The sequence below is a fragment of the Peromyscus californicus genome, unplaced genomic scaffold, assembly GCF_007827085.1.
Source record: "Peromyscus californicus insignis strain IS unplaced genomic scaffold, ASM782708v3 Scaffold_21__1_contigs__length_65335640, whole genome shotgun sequence".
NCBI lineage: Eukaryota > Metazoa > Chordata > Mammalia > Rodentia > Cricetidae > Peromyscus > Peromyscus californicus.
The window spans coordinates 2091270-2111745 of NW_026294514.1; the positions used below are offsets into that span (position 1 = coordinate 2091270).

The window sequence follows — 20476 nt, forward strand, 5'->3', positions numbered from 1 at the left end:
GACAGGAAGCGCCTGTGGACTAGTGATTATTCTCAATTTGGGAGTAGGACACTTACATTTTTATTTATTATTCTTTGACAAGTTCATACATGTATATCATGTACTTGGGTTGTTTCCATCACCATTACTCTGGCACATCCCTTCCCCTTCCTGGTGAACTTCTTTATTTTCCCGGAAGTCTCCCTCCTATTCCCCTCTCTTTGCTTTAGGAGCTCACAGGTGAGGTTTACATGAGCAAAGAAGGGGACTGTTTAGAAACGTGGGCAACTTACTAGTGGTTACAGCACTGAAGCAAATGATTTCTCCTTTACCAGCAACCATTAACTACAGACAGCCCCCCAGGGAGGGTGGGCATGTGTGCTCCTTCCTTGGCTCACAGTTCTGACTCATTTTACCTACCTGTTGAACTGATAATGTCCACCCCATAAGATTTTTGTTAGTTAGCTAACATTTCAAGTCTCTGCAAATTCTTTATTGAATGTTTAAAAGAGTAGAACAACCTAGGTGTAGGGGCACACCTTTTAATCCAAGCACATGAGAGTCCGAGACAGGGAGATCTCTGAGTTCTAGGCCAGCCTGATCGACAGAGCAAGTTCTAGAACAGCCAGGGCTACACAGAGGAACCTTGAAAAGCCAAATATATATAAAGAACTTATGTGATAAGCAATCCTAAATAGATTCACACATCACTTTTGTTCTCTCAATGCTGACAGTGCACTGCCCCCAAATTAGTGAATTGTCCAAGGTCACACAGCTTGTTAGTACAGAGAAGATACCAGGGTACAGGACTATTTATCTGATCATTGACCTTCTTATCAGGGGACGGTTCCACGAACAAAATTGTGAAATGGTTTTCAATGGGTGCAAAACTGAATTCAGTTGGATTCAACAAATATTTGAAGACCTAACAATAGGTGCCAGGCATTTGTCTAGCCAGGAGTGGCTGCAGGGTATAGGTGTCATCACTTTAGAGTCTCGGGAACATCTCCTGAGTTCTAACAGAAAGGCAAAATGACTTTCATTCAACTCTTCTTATAGTCAATAATTCATGGTGATAATTTCAGTATGACACTTGCATTTGGGCATGTTTATCACTAGCTTCATGTCTCAGTTTCTGCAATGACATGATTACTAGCACATGCCATCATATCTGCCTGTATTTCCTTCATTTTTAAAACCTGAAACAGCATAGTTTGTTCATGCAAAAGTTGCTAAATCCGCCTTTAATCCCAGCACTCGGGAGGCAGAGCCAGGCGGATCTCTGTGAGTTCGAGGCCAGCCTGGTCTCCAAAGCGAGTTCCAGGAAAGGCGCAAAGCTACACAGAGAAACCCTGTCTCGAAAAACCAAAAAAAAAAAAAAAAAAAAGTTGCTAAATCCTATTAAACATTGTAATATTAAAATATTATTTGAACCTAAATACATACATTGAAATCATTATAAGAAATTATCAATATAGTAATACTTCTTAAAATTTATTTAATGTTTAAAATAGAATTATACTGCATTAAATGTACCATTATATTGTTTCCTTCTAGAACCAAATTTTTTTATATCAACTGATATTATTTTATGGTTAGTAACTCAATTGTTACTAAACAGAAATTTTAGTTTTTTTTTTTTTACTATAAACACCTTTATAAATTCTCTCTGTACATTTAGAGTGATGGTACTTTACCCAATATTATTTTGGGATGCAAGTGTATTTTCTTTCAGTCTCATGAAACCTTTTCTTTCAACATCTTGAATTTATTTATTTGCCAATTAGTTCATCAAGGAAACACTTCCTTGTGCCTTGAATAAATTCCACTTCATTGTAATCTCCAGCCAGTATGATGATGCAGTCAGGATACTAATATTTTACTTAAGTATTTGAACCCATAGTTATACGTTTGGGGAAGTATCTTAGTTACTTTTCAAGTGGCATGATAAAATACCATGATGGAGGCAACTTATAAAAGGGAATGTGGCTCTTCTCCTTTCCTCCTCCATCGTGCAGTGGACTCCTGACTTAGCTTCTCACCATGTCTTCTCACAAGACTTTCAGAATCAAGTGATTCCTGGCCAAGAAACAAAAGCAAAATCGTCCTATTCCTCAGTGGATTCGGATGAAAACTGGTAACAAAATAAGGTACAACTCCAAGAGAAGACACTGGAGGAGAACAAAGCTGGGTCTGTAAGGATTCACACAATGGCAAGACAATTTATACTGAATTGTGGGTCACCAAGCAATCCTACCATGTGGAGTTCAACATTTTTAACCTGAAGAACTTGGTCGTGTTTTAAGTTGGGGGAGTAGTTTGTCCAGTAATAAAATGTAGAACCTTCCAAAAAAAATAAATAAAAGGGAATGTGTATTGTGGCTCACAGTTACAGTGGGTTGGAGTTCATGATCTTCATGGCAGAAAGCATGCCTGCAAGTGTGCATGGCACTGGTGTGCATGGCACTGGAGCAGTAGCTGAGAGCATACATCTTGATTCACAGGTACTAGGCAGGAAGAGAGGGAATGGTGTGAGCTTTTGAAATCTCAAGGCCCACTCCCCAATGACACACCTCCTTCAGCAAAGCCATGCCTCCCAATCCTTCCCAAACAGTTCAACCAACTGGAAACCAAGCATTCAAACATACGAGCCTAAGGATGGTCATTCTCATTTGAAGCACTTTTTGATGTGAAGACCATACAGGCTTCCAAATTAGTTTTTTCCCACAATTTTTCACAGTTTTCTACCAATTGAGCTAGTTCAAATACAGAAAATATTTGTTCTTTGTAGGTTAGAAAGACGTTAATAGTAAAACAAAAATGATTCAGGTTAGTACACTTTAAAGACAATTTTTCCTATCATCTTTTCAGTTTTTCTGTATTTATTCATTTTATCTGTTTACTACTTTCTCTTGAGTCATTCTTTCCATTCACAATTTGTCAAATACAGGGTTTTGTTTTAAGATTTTTTTCCAATTTATTACAAGTAAATTATACATAACGTCATTATTTAAAAGTTTTCTTTCCAATCTTGTGTATTTAGCCTTCCTTATTCCTAAACTTATAACTTTTACTGACTCTCCACTCCCCCAGTAAGGTAAATTAATATTTTATTAGAACTCTAGTTCTTATTTTACTTGCTTTTCTGTTGATTCTATTTATTCAACAGTTTCAATTTTTATCTCCCTTAACTTCTGTTCCTAATTAGTTATGGCTCACTGTTCTCTTTTTTTAGTCTCTTAAATTATTTGAATTTTTAAGTTAAAATATAATTATATCATTTCCCCCTTTCTCTTTCCTCCCTCTAACCCAGTGGCTCCCAACCTTCCTAATGCTGGGACCCTTTAATACAATTCCTCATTTTGTGGTGACCCCCAACCATAAAATTATTTTTGTTGCCACTTCATAACTATAATTTTCCTACTCTTATGAATCACAATGTAAATATCTGTGTTTTCCGATGGTCTTAGGCAACTCCTGTGAAATGGTTGTTGAAAGCTCCAAGGGGTCGTGACCCACAGGTTGAGAACTGCTGCTTTAACCCCTCCACACCAACTTGCTCCCTCTCAAATTCATTGCCTCTTTTTCTTTCATTATTATTGTTACATACACATGTATAAATGCATAAGTATATAAATACAACCTCGTTAGTCTGTTTAGGGTTTCTCACAAGTATATGATTTCACAGCTGACTACTTTGTATCAAGTAACTCAATCAACCAGTTAGGAGGCTCATTCTTGGGGAAAACAACTTGGTTTCTGTTTTGCAAATAAGGTTTTAATGCCTATTAGGGAGGGAAGGAAAAAAATGACAGATGATTTTGTTGATGTTTTTCTTCTTTTTTCCCTCTTTGCTCTCTTCTACATCTTTTGGCATCTTGAGAAAATACAATCTTGTGATTTGGCACTGTCCACTGCTGGCTGCCTGGAGAGTTGCCTTGCTTCTCAGCCAACTCTGCCCAGTATGGTGTAAGAATAGGCCCAGGCACACAGGGCCTTGGGCACCATCATGGTTGGGAGACTGGAATGCTTATGTAATAGAATAGTCCAGGCATTTTAGAAGAACTGAAAAATATGTTGGAATCCCATTTGGCAAGCTGTCTGATGTAGAAAGAAAAAAAAAATGTTCACATTCTTCCCGCAAGGGGTGGGAATAGGGACAGTGGAGAACACGTTATCATGCCTTCAAAAGCTGGGCTCCAAGGGAACACCTGAACTTTGAAGAAAAGAAGGTTTCCACATGTCACAGTAGTACACTCACAGCTCCTTGACGAATGAGTTCAGGTCACCCATTTTCTAATTAAAATGATGACTGTGTTCTATATTATAAGGAGGCATTTCTATGTCAGGAAAATACGTCATATTCCAATAAGATCTTTGGAAGAGGAGAGTGGTCCAACTCTTAAATTATTCCAAAGAACCTGAAGAGAAGGAATTATTCTCAAAACTCATTCTATAAGGACAGAACTACACTGATACCAAAACAAGACATAACAGTAAACAAAAGCTATAGACCAGATCACTAATAAACACAGATGCAAAACTCTCTAACATATAATACATCAAACCAAATTTAATAGCATGTTAGAAAGATGACTCACCACCCTAGGAATGCAAGGATCATTGAGCCTACACAAACAGATAAACATTCTATACAAGTCAACACAGCAAAGGACAAAAACTATATACATGGTCATCTCAATAGATGCAGAAAATGCATCTGATAACACACCCAGCTGAAGATACGGCTCAGTGATGAACTACTTGTATAGCATGCATGAAAACAAGATAATAAATAATTAGAATACAATTCAATGTCATTATGATAAAAAAAAAACCCTCTGGAAAAATGGCTATAGAAAGAATGAATGGGCCTCAACATATTAAAAGTATGTGTAACTATGGAAAAAAAACCTAAGAGCTGTCTTCTCTGAAATATGGTCCAGGACCAGAATACCACTTTCAACACTTTTACTCATCATGGAACTAGAAGTCCTAGCCAGAGCTATTAGGTAAGAGAAGGAAATAAGGGGCATTCAGATCGGAAGGGAGGAACTCAGACTGACAGTGGTAAAATGTTGTATCAAACCCCAAAGATCCCACCAAAAACTCTCAGCATAAGTGAATCCAGCAAAGTTGCAGAACACAGAGCCAACAAACAAAAATCAGCACCGTTGTCATATACTAGTATTGATTTATCTGAAAATCAATAAAGCAGTCTCATTCACAATAGCTGCATTGTATTAAACATTAACTATCTAGTAATAAATTTAACAAAAATGAAAGTTCTATACAATAAAAAAATATAAAATGTTGGTGAAAGAAATTAAAGAAGGCAGGAAAAAGGGAAATACACTTATGTTCAAGTAATATTGTCAAAATGTCCACAATAAAAATAATCTATAGAGCCAATGAAATCCTTATCAAAATACCAAAGGCATTGTTTTCCAAAGGTAGAAATATACTAACTTAAAAGTTATATGGAAACACACACACACACACACACACACATCCTCAGGCATGCATACACATCCATAGGCAGACACACATTCACAGGCACATACACACACACACACACACACACACACACACACACACACACACACACATGATATTAAAAACACATACGGAAAAAGGATTTTATTTTTAATTAGTAGTAGTGGGAAAACTGGATATCTGCATGTAGAAGAAAACCAGACCCCCAGCTTTTATTACTTTTTAAAATAAATTAATGAGTTAAATGTAAGATCTGAAACTACAGAAGAATACGGGGAAGCATACCAGGGCACTGGGATGGACAGGAGATTTGTGAGACCCCTAATGCACAGGAAATTAAAAATGCATAAATGAGATAACATCACATTCAAAAGCGTCTGGACAGCAAAGGGAACAACCCTCAGACGGAAGAGGCTACCTCAGAGTGGGAGGAAATATTTGCAAACTATATATCTGATGAAGCGTTATTAGCACCTAGACCATATAAGGATTTCAAAAAATGCAGTGGCAAAAAACCAGATAACCCAATTTCAAAATAGACAATACACTTAAGTTGATGTTTCTCAAAAGAAGAAATGCAAATGGCCAGGAAGGGTAAAAAATCCAACAGAAGAGCCAACCACAGAAAGACCGCAGCTCACTCCAGTAAGAATGACTATCAAAGGCAAAGAAAACAAGCATTGAAAGGCTGTTGGGAAAATGGAGCCCTTGCACACTACTAGTGTAAATGTAATTAAAATTTACTGCAGACATTGTGCAAATAGTAGGGGGTTTCCTCAAAAAGTTAAAAGCAGAACTCTTATACAATCCCAGCTATGCTACTACTGGATCTATATCCAAAGAGATGGAAATGAGTATGTTGAAGAGACATTTATACTTCTTTATTACTTATTAATAGACATAAATAAACATTTTTATCCATTAGCTGATGAATGGATAAAGAAAGTATGGTACATCAAAACCCACACAATACTGTTCAACCATTAAGACGATCCAAATTAAAAGAAGGAGGGGGGAGGAGGAGAAGTTGTCATTTGTGACATGGATGGAACTACAGGGCGTGACGTAAAGTGAAATAAGCCTAGTGCAGACACAGGAACCAGTAACCTCATATTTGACCTACATCACACCCATATGAAAACTAACTGGTTTTCCTGTTCCCCCTTTTTAAAAGTACCTTATCTCCCTGGGTGTGGTACCACATACTGGTAATTCCAGCACTTGGGAAGCTAGGGCGGGAAGATCTCCATTTAAATAAGTTCAGCCTGGGTCATATAGTGAGTTCCTGGCCAACCTCAACTACACAGCAAGACCCCATTCCTTAAAAACAAAAGGAAAAAAGCGTGAGGAGGCTGTACGTTTTCTCTCCCCATTCTCTTTCCCCTTCTTCAATCTAGGTAAATTTTCTTAGATTTCACTACAAGTTGGGAGAAGGAAATCATCAGGCCTTTGCCTCTTCTACAGTTGATAGAGACTACCAGTTGTGAGTAAACTCCATGTGAATTTACTCCATGTTCTACTGATTGGCTGATCCATACCTCTAACATTATACTGGACCTTTTCACTTAGTTTATTTGAGCCAAGGCACACTGCTGGAGTTAGACCCTGACCTTTCCTTTAGATGTGGAAAGTGTTCTGGTGGAAAATCCTACTGTGTGTGAAATGAATCTGCAGACTTGTGTATGCCTTGTGGTGAAATAAGAAACACCTTAGTGCTGTGTATAGTGAGTGCTTAGTACTGCAGAAGCTCCAGGGCTCTGGCTCTACCTACCTACTGTCTCCCGTCCTCTGTAGCAGGAATCTTAAAGAGTCTTATTAATAAAATCAAATCTGAGGCCAGTTATTGGGTTGAATGCTGGAAAATCAGAGAGACAGAACAAGCCACGGCTAACCTCACCTGGCCAACTTCTCAGCTGGTCTTGTTTCCTCAGACTGGAAGCTTCTGTGTCCTCATCCGAATGGGTCTCAGCTGAACTGTTGCTCAAAAGCCTAAAAGCTTAACCAGCCAAATGCTTAACCAGCCAAATGCTTCTAGTTTCTGGTCCTCACGCCTTATATACCTTTCTGCTTTCTACCACCACTCCCTGGGATTAAAGGCTCGCTTTCTGGGATTAAAGGCGTGTGTCACCATGCCTGGCTGTTTCCAATGTGGCCTTGAACTCACAGAGATCCAAAGGGATTTCTACCTCTGGAGTGCTAGGATTAAAGGTGTGAGTGCCACCATTTTCTAGCCTTTGTATCTAGTGGTTGTTCTGTCTCTGACCCCAGATAAGTTTATTAGGGCACACAATATTTTGGGGAACACAATACCACCACAGTCCTCTGCCATAATTCCCTCCAATTTTCATAGCTGATGAGCTAATTTCATTTATTGGCCTTGTTATTCCTCAATTAATCAAGTTTCTTCCTGATTCCAAGGCTGCACGGGCTGTCTTCTGCACAGGCTCCTCCCCTAAGCCTGCATGCCTTGCTACCTCACATGCTGTTTAAGCTTCACCAAAATTCTTAGAATGACTAGAAAATTTTCCTGCTTTTTAAAGCCTGTGTATTCCTTCTCTTTGAAGGTAGTTTATCTTTCTCCATACCTTTCATCCCCCTGCAATCTAACAAAGTTTCCTAGATAGTCACAAAATTCTAGTAAGAATTAAGAGCTTTGGATCTGTCTTATAAATGCACTAACTTGGGTCAATTTCTATGCCAATAACTAAAAGAATATATAGAGATTTGAGTCTTTTGTTATTTTCAACAAAGCTAGAGTGTCCATAGCTAATGTTTTAAAAACACATAGAGGCACTTTTGGTTGGTGGGTGGCTTTTAATTAATTCTGATGGGGTAAGGTAAAGTGGGAGCCCCTTGTAAGGTGACAGACTGACCTAACAGCTACTGCATAGCAATATTTTTTTAAAAACCAATCGGAACGTACAGGCAAACACAGGTAAGTTGAATTGCTTCACAAAGAAAAAAAAATTAATGCTCCCAAGGCAGTATTGCATTTGGTTGTAAATACATTTTGATTAATGATTTGATAAAACTTAATTACTGTAAACCATCAGAACTAGGCCAAAACCTCCTTAGTTAATAAAGAATCCTTAGTTATAAAGAATGAGGATTATCTATAAAGAAAAACACCACTTGAATTGGAAACAGCCACCATCATGTATCATTTAGATAGACTCTCTCTTTGCTAATTCACTCAGGACGACACATTTACATGTTCTAAAGGCATCATATGCCTACCTGGTATTTGCAACTCCTCTGGTAGTAGACATCGCATAGCCATTTTTACTGACAGCCATGTAGCGGGAGCCAACTTGCAGAGATGACTGAGTCTACTTCAGTCTTGCAGACCTCAACAGGGGAAGCATGGCCTTTATCTTTGGGAAGCTAAGTAGGCAGTGGCAGTAGTGCAGCCGGAGTCTAAAAGAGGCCAATTTCGATGATCTTTGTGTAGCTGTCAGACATGCTAAGTATATCAGACATAGGCAGCTTACCTATCTTACACGGGTAACATTCACAAGTGACTCTAACTACTAGATTGTGAGGTAGAATCACCAACAATGAAACTGTCAAATTACCCTGGCAGGAGAGCAGAGTGGAAACAAGGACAAGACATGAGGCACCTTCAGGACCCTGAGAGTGAGGGTTCCCAATGCCTCTGATAAGAACCCAGTGGTCTATTTCACAGATCCTAGAGTTCCTCTGGTAAACAACAGTTCTGTATCTTGAGTTCTGTTGCCTTCTGACAAAATTCTTAAGCCTGTGGTATTTCCTGTCCTTTGATTTCACCTTCTTAACCCCTTGTCTGCCTCCTCCTATCCTACACAATGCCCAACACTATCTCTTTACTGAGATTGCCTTTGGACTGCTAGTTCTGCTCCTTAAAAGCAGCCTGATTCAGTCTGTCACCTTACAAGGGGCTCCCACTTTACCTTACCCCATCAGAATCAATTAAAAGACACCCACCAACCAAAAGTGCCTCCATATGTTTTTAAAGCATTAGCTATGGACACTCCAGCCTTGTTGAAAATAACTGAAAAAGAAGATGTATATTTAATATGAAATAAACCAGGCAATCCACAGCCCAGATTCTTTGTTTTATAAAAACCCTGATAGTTTCTGATTTGCTGTTTAGCACACTTATATAGACCTCAGTATGTGCCTGAGACTAACAATGAGCACTTACAGATATTAATTTTTTGATCTTCAAAATACCCCTTTGACTATGAGAGAGACCTGTGGGGAGCAGAGTTGACAGACAGGCTGGTCGGGGGTGGGGGTGACTGTGATCAGTGTACATGTACAAAAAATATATAAGGATGAATTTAATAAAATAAAGGAATAATGATTATTAGTATGTTCCAAAGTAGGAAATTATTTGACATTTACATAGTGAGATGTAACGTGTATTCTAACAACTTCAGTCTCAGGTTGACGGTAAACACAGAAACACACGTAACTGACCAGCCCAGAGAGCTAGGAGCTGCTCTCATCCAATGGGCACAAAGAGGTCAACAAACTGGATTATCTACCAATCTCTTCTAAAAAGGACCATGTATCTCCCATCCTGCAGCTATCACTAAATGAATGGTTAGACTATAAAACTAAATTACCAATCATCATTGCTTCCAGTGTGATATAGCTTAGCAGGAATGTGCAAATCAGAAACAAAAATAAAAGTTTTTTTAAAAAAATTAAATGAGGGACACTTGGCGAAACCTTGGTGCAGGGAGGAGGGGCTTGGACCTGCCTCAACTGAATGTACCAGGCTCTGCTGACTCCCCAGGGGAGACCTTGCCTTGAAGGAGGTGGAAATGGGGGGGGGGGGGGGCTGAGGGGGAAGGCTGGGGGGCAGGAGGAGGGAGGTGAGGGGCATCTGTGGTTGGTATGTAAAATGAATAGAAAATCTCTTAAAATAATAATAATAATAATAATAATAATAAATAAGAAAAAATTAAAGAAAAAAATTCAATGAGAAGGAAAACATTTTAAAGTACATTTAGTTCTATAACCACTTGAGATTTACTCAAAGCACCAGTAAGGCATGCATAGCTTAACTCACAGTGTAAAACCTTTAGCCATTTGAGTTGTCTCCATTACCAGTTCACCTGAGCGTTTCAAAGGTATGTCAAAAGTTTTAGTCAACTCACTAAAGAATCAGAGATGTTAAACCTGTTAAGCACCCAAGAAGTGCATAAATAAAGAACTGCCAAGATCACAGAGTTAGGCACACTACTGATTACTGACTTACAGAACAAGAGATCGTAACCTTGAAGGTTTCTAGTTACCAAACTATCCATGTCTTAACAAAACGACAGCCCACAGGTCAGTCTCTGCGGCCCTCTTACCTGCAGCTAGGCCCCTTCCGGTGCTGCTCTGTACACACCCCAGTCAGCTGAAAAACACTCATTACTCTCTCGTGCCTGTGTCCAGACTTGACTGAGATATTGCATGAACAAATGACACAAAATTCATCTTCAGTTCATATGAAGCTGTATTTCATCTGGCAGCCCTGACCACAGAGTGTCAAAAACCTTGCCAAGTCTCTACAGCCCTGTCGCCAGCACTGTGTATCTGAAATCCGCGCTGCAGCTTCCGACCTTGTCTGGTATTTTTACTTCTATAGTCTATTTGGATGTGAGAGTGAGATGAAGATGATGATTGTATCATTGCTGTTATTATTATTATTATTATTATTATTATTATTACTATTACTACTACTATTATTATCATTAGTTACATCGGACCCGCTAGGCAACGACACAGAAAATCCACAACCTCCCGCAACTGGCGCTTCAGCCTCAAACCATCCCGAGCATGCGCACTCTTCTGCCCACACCCCTCCCCGCGCACGCCCTCGACTGCGCAGGCGTCAGTGTGCAAACTCCATTGGTCAGGGTGCCGGAAGGGGCGGGGTTCGGGGGGGAGGTTCCGCGGTCCTCGTCCGGTCTTTCCGGCCGCGGTTCCCACCTCGGCGCGGGTCCCCGTGGTGCGGCGCATCGTGGAGATGCCCGGCCGTGGGGTGCGCGCCGACGACCGCGCCGCACCGGTGCCCGCCCCCGACCGCGCCGCACCGGCGCCCGCCCCCGACCGCGCCGCGCCCGTGCCCGCCCCCACGTCGACGGCTGCAAACACCGAGGCCCTTAGCAGCAAGGTGCGGTGGGACGCGGGGCAAGCGCCTTCCTTGGGGCTGGGGCCCCAGGGACGTGGGCGGGGGCCCGCGGCTGTGCCTTTTCTCCCCCGAAAGTTTCGAAACGGGCCCCCGTTCTTCCAGCCGCCCTCACCACCTGTGCCGACGCAGGGTGCCCTCAGCTGCCTGTGTCCTTCAAATACGCTGTCAACTTTTGAGTGATCCCAAAAGCATTCATCCAGTCGTCTCTAAGGAGGACCCTAGCAAATGAACCTTTGCCTGCTTCTCTCTTCCTTCCTTCCTTCCTTCCTTCCTCCCTTCCTTCGTTCCTTCCTTCCTCCCTCCCTCCCTCCCTCCCTTCCTTCCTTCCTTCTTCCTCCCTCCCTCCCTTCCTCCCTCCCTCCCTTCTTCCTCCCTTCCTCCCTTCTTCCTCCCTTCCTCCCTTCTTCCTCCCTCCCTCCCTCCCTCCCTTCCTTCTTCCTTCCTTCCTCCCTTCTTCCTCCCTTTTCCCTCCCTCCCTCCCTCCCTCCCTCCCTCCCTCCCTCCTCTCTCCCTCCCTTCCTTCCTCCCTTCCTCCCTTCTTCCTCCCTCCCTCCCTCCCTCCCTTCCTTCTTCCCTTCTTCCTCCCTTCTCCTTCCCTCCCTCCCTCCCTCCCTCCCTCCCTCCCTTCCTTCCTCCCTTCCTTCCTTGTAGGTTTAGGGTTTTGCATGTCGCTCAGGCCAGGCTCAAACACACTGTTGTTTGAGGGGAGGATGACCTTATTCTCTTGCCTAGGAGTCGAGATTTCAGGGATGCACCACCATGCTTCCAATTACAGACAAAAATCTTTAAACGTGTAGTGGAGGGGTGTGGGTATATTCTTTTCAGGTGTTACACGTCCTAAATTCTGCATTTGTTTTTCTGTCCCAAATGACGTCTTCAGTTAGTGGCCTTCTTCCCACTGTATCACAGTTTTCTTTGATGTCAACTGAAGTGAGTTGTATACCTGTCATTCCTAAAACACTGTATGTACAAGCAGAGTGTCAAGGATGATGAACTCCTGTGGCTTTGCAGGTCATTACTACAACTCTAACCTCTGCCAATGTGGAGACATAAGGGTGTACACTCAATAGGGTGGGTGTGAGTTTTCAAAATAATCTGCTTCTTAATACTGCATGTGGTGGTGTGTGATTACTTAAAAGAAGTTATTGCCTAGTTAGGCATTCACCCGATGATCACAAACAAGCCTAGCTTAATGATCCAGCAGTGTGCAGTCTTTACCATGCAAAGTAGAATAATGTAAAGGAGGAAGGTGATGTTTTATCTCCTCAGGTGGGTCAGTCAGTACCATGTGTCTTATCTGAGTGTCTGGCTGTCATCTAGTGCATACATCATGAGAAGCACTGGTTGTTGGGAAAGGATAGAAACCCACATTCATTTTATTTCTCCTTTCTTTTTTTAGTCTGCAGCAAGACTTTATAAAACTGATTAAAGGACTGCTATTAATTTTGGTAGACAGTGTCTCACTTTGGTTAAAGGTATAAGCCATGTGGTAACTGGCACCTGGCAAGTCTTAAGTCCGCTTTTCCTTCCCCAGCCAGCTGTTTTCCCCACAGACCCCAGCTGGGTGCCGTTGCATCTGTACGGTGTCCAATGTGACAAGTGCTGTGTGACAGCCCCCAGTCCTGTTACCTAGAATGTCCTCACTAAACATACTTGGAAGACTTCTACTTTAGGTTTTTCTTTGTTTTAATAGATTAAAGAACAAAAAATTCTTGTGGATGAACTTTCTAACCTGAAGAAGAATCGGGTAAGTTACTGTAGGAATCTGGAATAGTATACAGTATATTAAAATTAGGAATTATTGTCGGGCGGTGGTGGCGCACGCCTTTAATCCCAGCACTCAGGAGGCAGAGGCAGGAGTATCTCTGTGAGTTCCAGGCCAGCCTGGTCTACAAAGTGAGTTCCAGGAAAGGCGCAAAACTACAGAGAAACCCTGTCTCGAAAAACCAAAAAAAAAAAAAAAAAAAAAAAAAAAAATTAGGAATTATTTATGCTAAAATTACAAAATTCTATCATATTAATTGTAAAACTAAAGTGTCCTAGTTTGTTTTTCTGCATATGTCAATACATCTCAGTGTTGGAAAACTTCTTTCCCTATTACATTTTAACAAGGAATGAATTACTTCCTTTTCCACAGAAAACTTTAGTATTCCAAATACTTAACTTATTTAATGACTTTTTTATGATGTTTTCATAAGTCAGCTGCTGTTTCATGTGTAGTTTTACTGTGAAAAATTACATCTTAAGTGAAGAAATGATTTTGAGCTCTTTCAAGCATTTTAAAGATTATATAATGACTGACATTTTCAACATTTCTGATACTGTCATTTGTGAAATATTGGGAGCTAAGATAAATTAATACAAGACTTTTGGAGATCAAGTTGGCAAAATGTATAAATGCTATATGAGACTTGACCTGGGGCTTCCTATAGAGTAACTGATGCGTAAACAACCATGAAAACATATAGGTGTTTAATCACAGTGGCTATCGTCAGCATTTGTAATAGTGAAGAATTGGCATTACATCAAATGTCTGAAGTTTGAGGGCAGCAAAGAACTATAGTGTTGTACCGACGTGGTAATGTAAAGAACCTTCATTGATCAGAAAATGTTTCCATATTACTCATTTATAAGAGTCAATATAACCCTGTGGCTGTGGTAGCCTTTGGTGTGATGCACATGCTATGCAAACAGCCGTTTCTGGGTGGCATAGTATTGAGTGACTTTGTATCTGTTTATATTTGATAAACTGTTGTTCTGAATATTCCTGAAGCTCAAGAATAAGTGATAATAGGATTCTGTTGAGCATCACTATGCAAGTCATGTCCTGATATTGTAAATTTCTTTTGCAGAAAGTATACAAGCAGCAACCAAACAGCAACATATTCTTTCTTGCAGATCGAACAAAAATGTTTTCTGAAAGCAAAAGTGAGTGGTTTTCTTTTTGGTTTTGTTTTCAGTATTGTGTATGGAATGCTGGAGAAAACCTTTTATATGCTTTTTGTGGGGATTCATAATGGTGCCTTGATTAAACCCTATCTGAATGAATACATGCATGCGTATTACAATAATCTGTTCCCAGTTATCCTTCCAAAGATCTCTACAGTTTTAAAAAGATTCCTCAGCTAGGGCTGGTGACTGGCTTGATCTTAGGCAGGCAGCTGCAGCTGCTAAAAGTTTATATTCGTAACAACCCCATCATGTCTGGAAGACACTGTCTTGCAGCAGTCCTCCCCGATCTCTTGTTTTTAGGTCTTTCTGTCCCCTTTTTTACTATGGCCCAAGCCTTAGGGGTAAGAGGTATGATATAGATATCTAGTTTTGGACTGAGCACTCCAGAGTCACGTAATGTCTACACATGCACCAGTTGTGGGTCTCGGTCTTAACTGTCATCCATTGCTGAAAGAAACTTCTCTGAGGACGGGTGAGAGCTGAAGTACCAAGGAGCTGTGGTTGGCAGTTGATGACTGTGAGGGAGGAGAGCCAAGTTTCCTTAGGGATGGGACTCCTGGTGAACTGGAGATAGGGAGGGTGGAATAGGAGGTGGGTGTGATCGAAATATATCACAAATGTATGAAATAAAAAATATAACTGCAAGGTGTATTTGCTGTAGTTACTAAGGAAGGTAGGCATGTATTTTTAAGAGCTTGACCAGAGTATGAAAAATCATTATACAGTTTTTTCATTTTTGGGAGGAATACTTTGAGCCTGCAAGGTCTTGTTGGACTTAAAAGTTGTAATGTAATTGCTTAGCCAAATGCTTGGACCAAAATAAACACTCATTGGAAAGAAACTATTACCAAGTATCAGCATTGTTTGTCACTAAAACATTTTGAATTATTACTGGCAATTACACAGTACATCTACTCATATAATCTTGAGAAGTAGCCTATTTTGTCCATGAGTTAATAGGTAAACATCTCTGAACTTTTACTTCAATATTTTTCCTCCCTCCCTCCTACAGATACATTAGATGAACTAATAAGAGAATACCAAGCATTAGAAAACTCAGAAACAACCAAAGTCAAGAGTCAGTCGCCCTGACTTCACAGAACCATGTGTGGCATTTGCTGTTCTGTAGGCTTCTCTGTTGAGCACTTCAGTAAAGAGTTAAAAGAGGATTTGCTGGACAATCTTAGACGACGGGGCCCCAATAGTAGCAAGCAGTTGCTAAAATCTACTGTTAACTATCAGTGTTTATTTTCTGGTCATGTTCTTCATTTGAGAGGTATTTTGACTGCCCAGCCTGTGGAAGATGAAAGCGGCAATGTGTTCTTATGGAATGGAGAAGTTTTTAACGGAGTACAGGTTGAAGCAGAAGACAATGACACTCAAGTTGTGTTCAGTAGCCTTTCTGCCTGTAAGAATGAATCTGATATTTTGTCACTCTTCTCTAAAGTCCAAGGTCCTTGGTCTTTTATATATTATCAAGCCTCTAGCCATTACTTATGGTTTGGTAGGGACTTTTTTGGCCGTCGTAGCTTGCTTTGGCATTTTAGTAATCTGGGCAAGACTTTCTGCCTCTCTTCAGTTGGTGCCCAGATATCTGGGCTTACAGACCAGTGGCAAGAAGTTCCAGCATCTGGAATTTTCCAGATCGATCTCAATTCTGCTGCTATTTCGAGATGTGTGACTTTAAAATTATATCCTTGGAAATACATTTCTAAGGAGAATGTTATTGAAGAATGTGTTAATGACCCAACTCAGACTCTAGCAGAATTGCCATCGTTTGTGTCAGTGGTAGCAAATGAAGACAAACTGTATCTTTCAAAACCTATTGCTCCCTTGAATAAGATGCTGCCTCAAGCTTCATTGCAAACTCATTGTAGAAACAGTTCCAGTGTTCCACATACAAGAGAGACACTTGAGATATTTCTTAGAGATGAACACACAAGAAAAGTAGTCCATCAATTTATTGATGTCTTGGATGTTGCAGTCAAGAGACGTGTCTTATGTTTAGCCAGGGAGGAAAACCTGGCATCAGAGGATGTTTTGAAAACTTGTAATAACAAAGCAAACATTGCAATCCTCTTCTCGGGAGGCATTGATTCCATGGTGATCGCAGCCCTTGCTGATCGTCATATTCCTTTAGATGAGCCAATTGATCTTCTGAATGTGGCTTTTGTGACTAAACAAAAGACTGGGTCAAGTGTTCCTACTGTAGGAAGAAAACAGCAAAACCATCATGAGATCCCTTCTGAAGAGTCCTCTCAGGGTGCTTCAGTGGCCAAGGGTCCTGATGAAACCGAGGTGCCAGACCGAGTCACAGGAAAAGCAGGACTAAAGGAACTACAGTCTGTCAACCCTTGTCGAACTTGGAATTTTGTTGAAATTAATGTACCTCTTGAAGAACTACAAAAGCTAAGAAGAGCTCGAATATGTCACTTAGTTCATCCCTTGGAAACAGTTCTGGATGATAGCATTGGCTGTGCTGTCTGGTTTGCTTCTAGAGGAATCGGTTGGTTAGTGACTCAGGATGCTGTGAGAGCTTACAAGAGCTGTGCAAAGGTATGCACTGGGATTTTTGCTCAGAGGAATTTCTAAGACCTAATGTTGACTCTTGAACCTTTCAACATTTAAGGTTGTAAGAATCTACTCTTATTTTAGTTATACTTTATAATACAGTGTATATTACTTCTTTAAAATTGAACTTTTTTTTTTTTTTTTTTACTATTTTCTGACTTGTGGATTTTTCCCTGAAATGTTAAGACTATAACGTTTTAGGCTTTATAAGAAAAATAGGACTCACTTTCTTGATCCTTTTTGTCATGTCTCTGTAGGTGATTCTCACGGGAATCGGTGCGGATGAGCAGCTGGCAGGTTACTCCCGTCATCGTGTCCGCTTTCAGTCTCTTGGTCTAGAAGGATTGAATGAGGAAATAGCAATGGAACTGGGTCGCATTTCTTCCAGAAACCTTGGTCGTGATGACAGAGTTATTGGTGACCATGGAAAGGAAGCTAGGTAACTCACTATTTGAATGCTTTTTAGTGGAAATACAAAAGGAGGCTTTACATTCCTTGTCTTTAGAGATTGGTCCCAAGCAAAACAGGAACACTGATACACTGTCTCAGTGTATGACCATCCAGAGCGAAGCTGAAGGGCCAGGGAGCAGGAGTAAGCAACTTTGCACTCATGGTCTAAGGTGACTGAGTAATTCTTGTTGGGATTATATACTACAATTTTGATACAGTGTTACAAGTCCAGAATTTTGGAACCTTTTACACTGACTTCATGCCCCTAAAGTTCAGTTTCTGTAGACATGCTCAAATCAGACATAAATTATTCACCACATGCTGTGTACTGGGAACATCCTCAAAAATACTCTGAAACAACTTGAAATTAGTTCTTGATATTATAGACAACTAATTTATTTAGATTTTTAGAATATTTTTGTAATGCATATGATTGCCACATTTTGAAATACCTTTTTAATGTGATTAAATTTTAGCCATTAAATTGTGTGAATAATCACTAATAGACTATTTTTTAATAGTAGTCACTATCAGTTTTTTTTAACGAATTTTAGGTTTCCTTTCCTGGATGAGAATGTTGTGTCTTTCCTAAATTCCCTGCCGATTTGGGAAAAGGTAGACCTGACTTTGCCCCGTGGGGTTGGTGAGAAGCTCATTCTACGCCTTGCAGCTGTTGAACTTGGTCTCACAGCCTCTGCCCTTCTGCCGAAGCGAGCCATGCAGTTTGGATCTAGAATTGCAAAACTGGAGAAAATTAACGAGAAGGCATCTGATAAATGTGGAAGGCTCCAAATCCTACCTTAGAAAACCTCTCAAGAAGATGACATAATGATTCTACCATGTAATAACACTGTATGACAGTCACTAAAAATTAAACAGCGGCTGCGTTACCATTGTGGGATGTGGTGGTTTCACAGTTCGTGTGTGAATTTTTACTTTTCCCATCAAGGCTCCTTTTGATCAAGTTCATAAGGTAAGTTAGGCAGGGTTCCTTAGATGGCCTCAGCCCTGAGGTTGTTACTAGAAAGCCCAAATAGGTACAGGCTTACAACTGGCCTTTGGGGAAGTTTCACCTGAGAAGTGGAGTGAAACAGGCTGGAGATGAAACTCCAGTCAAGCTCTTTAAAGATGTGATGAGTTCCAGTTTTCAAATGCATGAAGGGGCTTTTAGGATGAGATTACAGAGAGCATGGGAGGCTGCCGTCCACCCCAGCACCTTGTCCTGTGCATCTTTTCCATCTGACTGTTTCCATGTTCTATTCTGAGTGTGAACTCCTGAGTTCTATAAGCAGACTATTAACACTGAAGGGTGGGCCCGGTTGTGAGAGTCCAGTTCATAAATGGCTGGAGAGAAGGAGCAGAGGCCTAACTTGCACTTAGCATTTGAAGTGCCAGTCTTGTAAGACTGAGCTCTTAAACCTGGGGCCTGATGCCAACTCCTGGAAGATAGTGTCAAAATTGAGTTACTTTGTAGAATACTCAGGTGATGTTCAGAGATGTATAGGAAAAGGAAGAAAACAAACCTGGTGTCAGTGTGTAAAACACAGTTGTTCCCCCAGTCTTCATGAGAGCCATAGCCACAAATAACTCAATTTGCTATTGTCTTTAGGAACCTCGACTTAGGTTTGACAGATTCCAGAACTAAAATTTTGAGAAGCTAAATAATTGAGATTCATGTTCCTAAGTGAGACTTAATACACTTGTCATAACTCATTTTCCTACTTGAGGAATTTCTAAGAATACTTAAAATATTCTCTGGTCCTTCAAATTGTCTTGTCCCATCTTAGCTGTTCACAGATCAGTTAATTAGCCCAACACCTGCCCCTGCCCAGCACAGAAGTCATCAAACATTTATTTCTGATTTCTGTTGAGTGGATGTCCAAGAGCAAAGGTGTCATAGAGTTGGTTTCCTTGGAGTCGTATCCTGGTGCATGTTTGCATCATGACTTCCACCTCACCTGTAGTTACTCCATTGCTTTCTTGCCACTACAAACAGAAACAGTCCTCTACCAATCAAAAGTCTGTTTTCCATGTCGCTCATAATATTGTGTATCAAACTGATAGCGGTCTGTGACCAGCTCTTGCCTCCCTCATTAACTGTCCATTGTGATCCCACCACATCTCAGTATCACCCTCACTCTTTACTGTTTGGAATCTGCCTTTCTGATCTTTCTATTAGTACAGAATTGTTAGGAGACTTACAGACTAGCTTGACAAAGACTTCCCTATGCCCTGAATTTATTCCCTGGTAAATGCAGTTTCGTGTAAAAGAGTTCTGCCTCGCCACTAAGAGCCTCCTTGCTCAGTGTACGATTGAGAGGAGTTAAACTTCCCCTGACCTGACTGCTACAACTGACAACGTTGGCCGTACCCGTCACTTAATTCATGATGTAGATCCTTTGGCTTCTGACCAGTTGTGGCTTTCCTCTCGTCTTCATGGCCATCTCTTCATTGTATTCTGCTGACCCTAACCTTCATAACTGTTCTCTCTCCCTCCTCCCCACTCCAACTCCCTTCTGTGTGTGTCTCGCTCCCCTCCACTCCTCCTCCCTCTCCCCTCCTCTCTCTTTTTGAGACAGAGTCCCATTATATAGCTCTAGTTGCCTTCTCCAGCTGACCTTCAGATGTTAAATTTCATAGGTTTCTGTCCTGTATGTCAGCAGTATGCCCTGTCTTGGTGATTCAACCACTCCTCTGGCTTCAGTTACTTTTAGCTTAAATTAATTTATATGTCTCACCCCAGCTGCCCTTTTTTAATCTTCTGATACATAAGACCTATCTGACATTTCTTTGTTTCTCTGGCACTTTATGTTATGTCCACAGCTGAACTTAGAATCTTGTTTTGACACCCTGTAACCC

General features: G+C 40.7%; 3 protein-coding genes, 1 long non-coding RNA gene and 1 pseudogene across 17 annotated transcripts in view; 4 read left to right on the forward strand and 1 right to left on the reverse strand.

The window, feature by feature from the left end:
* The window catches only part of LOC128117480 (uncharacterized), a 44529-nt gene extending 34302 nt beyond the window's left edge, over positions 1-10227 (reverse strand). For all 4 annotated transcript variants that reach the window (XR_008220819.1, XR_008220818.1, XR_008220821.1 and 1 more), the window contains exon 1: positions 8713-10227. This is a non-coding gene — a long non-coding RNA (uncharacterized LOC128117480). The remainder of the gene's footprint in view (positions 1-8712) is intronic.
* LOC128117479 (60S ribosomal protein L39-like) lies at positions 2023-3487 on the forward strand (annotated as a pseudogene).
* Positions 10228-10597: 370 nt separating the features above from the next.
* On the forward strand, positions 10598-15723 carry Asdurf (ASNSD1 upstream open reading frame). Its single transcript, XM_052750594.1, has 6 exons — positions 10598-10637; positions 11121-11505; positions 11560-11626; positions 13338-13391; positions 14497-14572; positions 15609-15723. Exons 1-6 carry the CDS (start codon positions 10598-10600, stop codon positions 15686-15688), a joined length of 702 nt encoding a protein of 233 aa, XP_052606554.1. The 3' UTR covers positions 15689-15723.
* On the forward strand, positions 15701-18518 carry Asnsd1 (asparagine synthetase domain containing 1). The gene is made up of 3 exons (XM_052749389.1): positions 15701-17152; positions 17425-17606; positions 18172-18518. The coding sequence occupies exons 1-3, from the start codon at positions 15701-15703 to the stop codon at positions 18419-18421; spliced, it is 1884 nt and encodes a 627-aa protein (XP_052605349.1). The 3' UTR covers positions 18422-18518.
* The window catches only part of Ankar (ankyrin and armadillo repeat containing), a 99908-nt gene continuing 97908 nt past the window's right edge, over positions 18477-20476 (forward strand). For all 11 annotated transcript variants that reach the window (XR_008220811.1, XR_008220812.1, XM_052749375.1 and 8 more), the window contains exon 1: positions 18477-18590. The gene's annotated coding sequence lies outside the window, so the exon portion shown is untranslated. The remainder of the gene's footprint in view (positions 18591-20476) is intronic.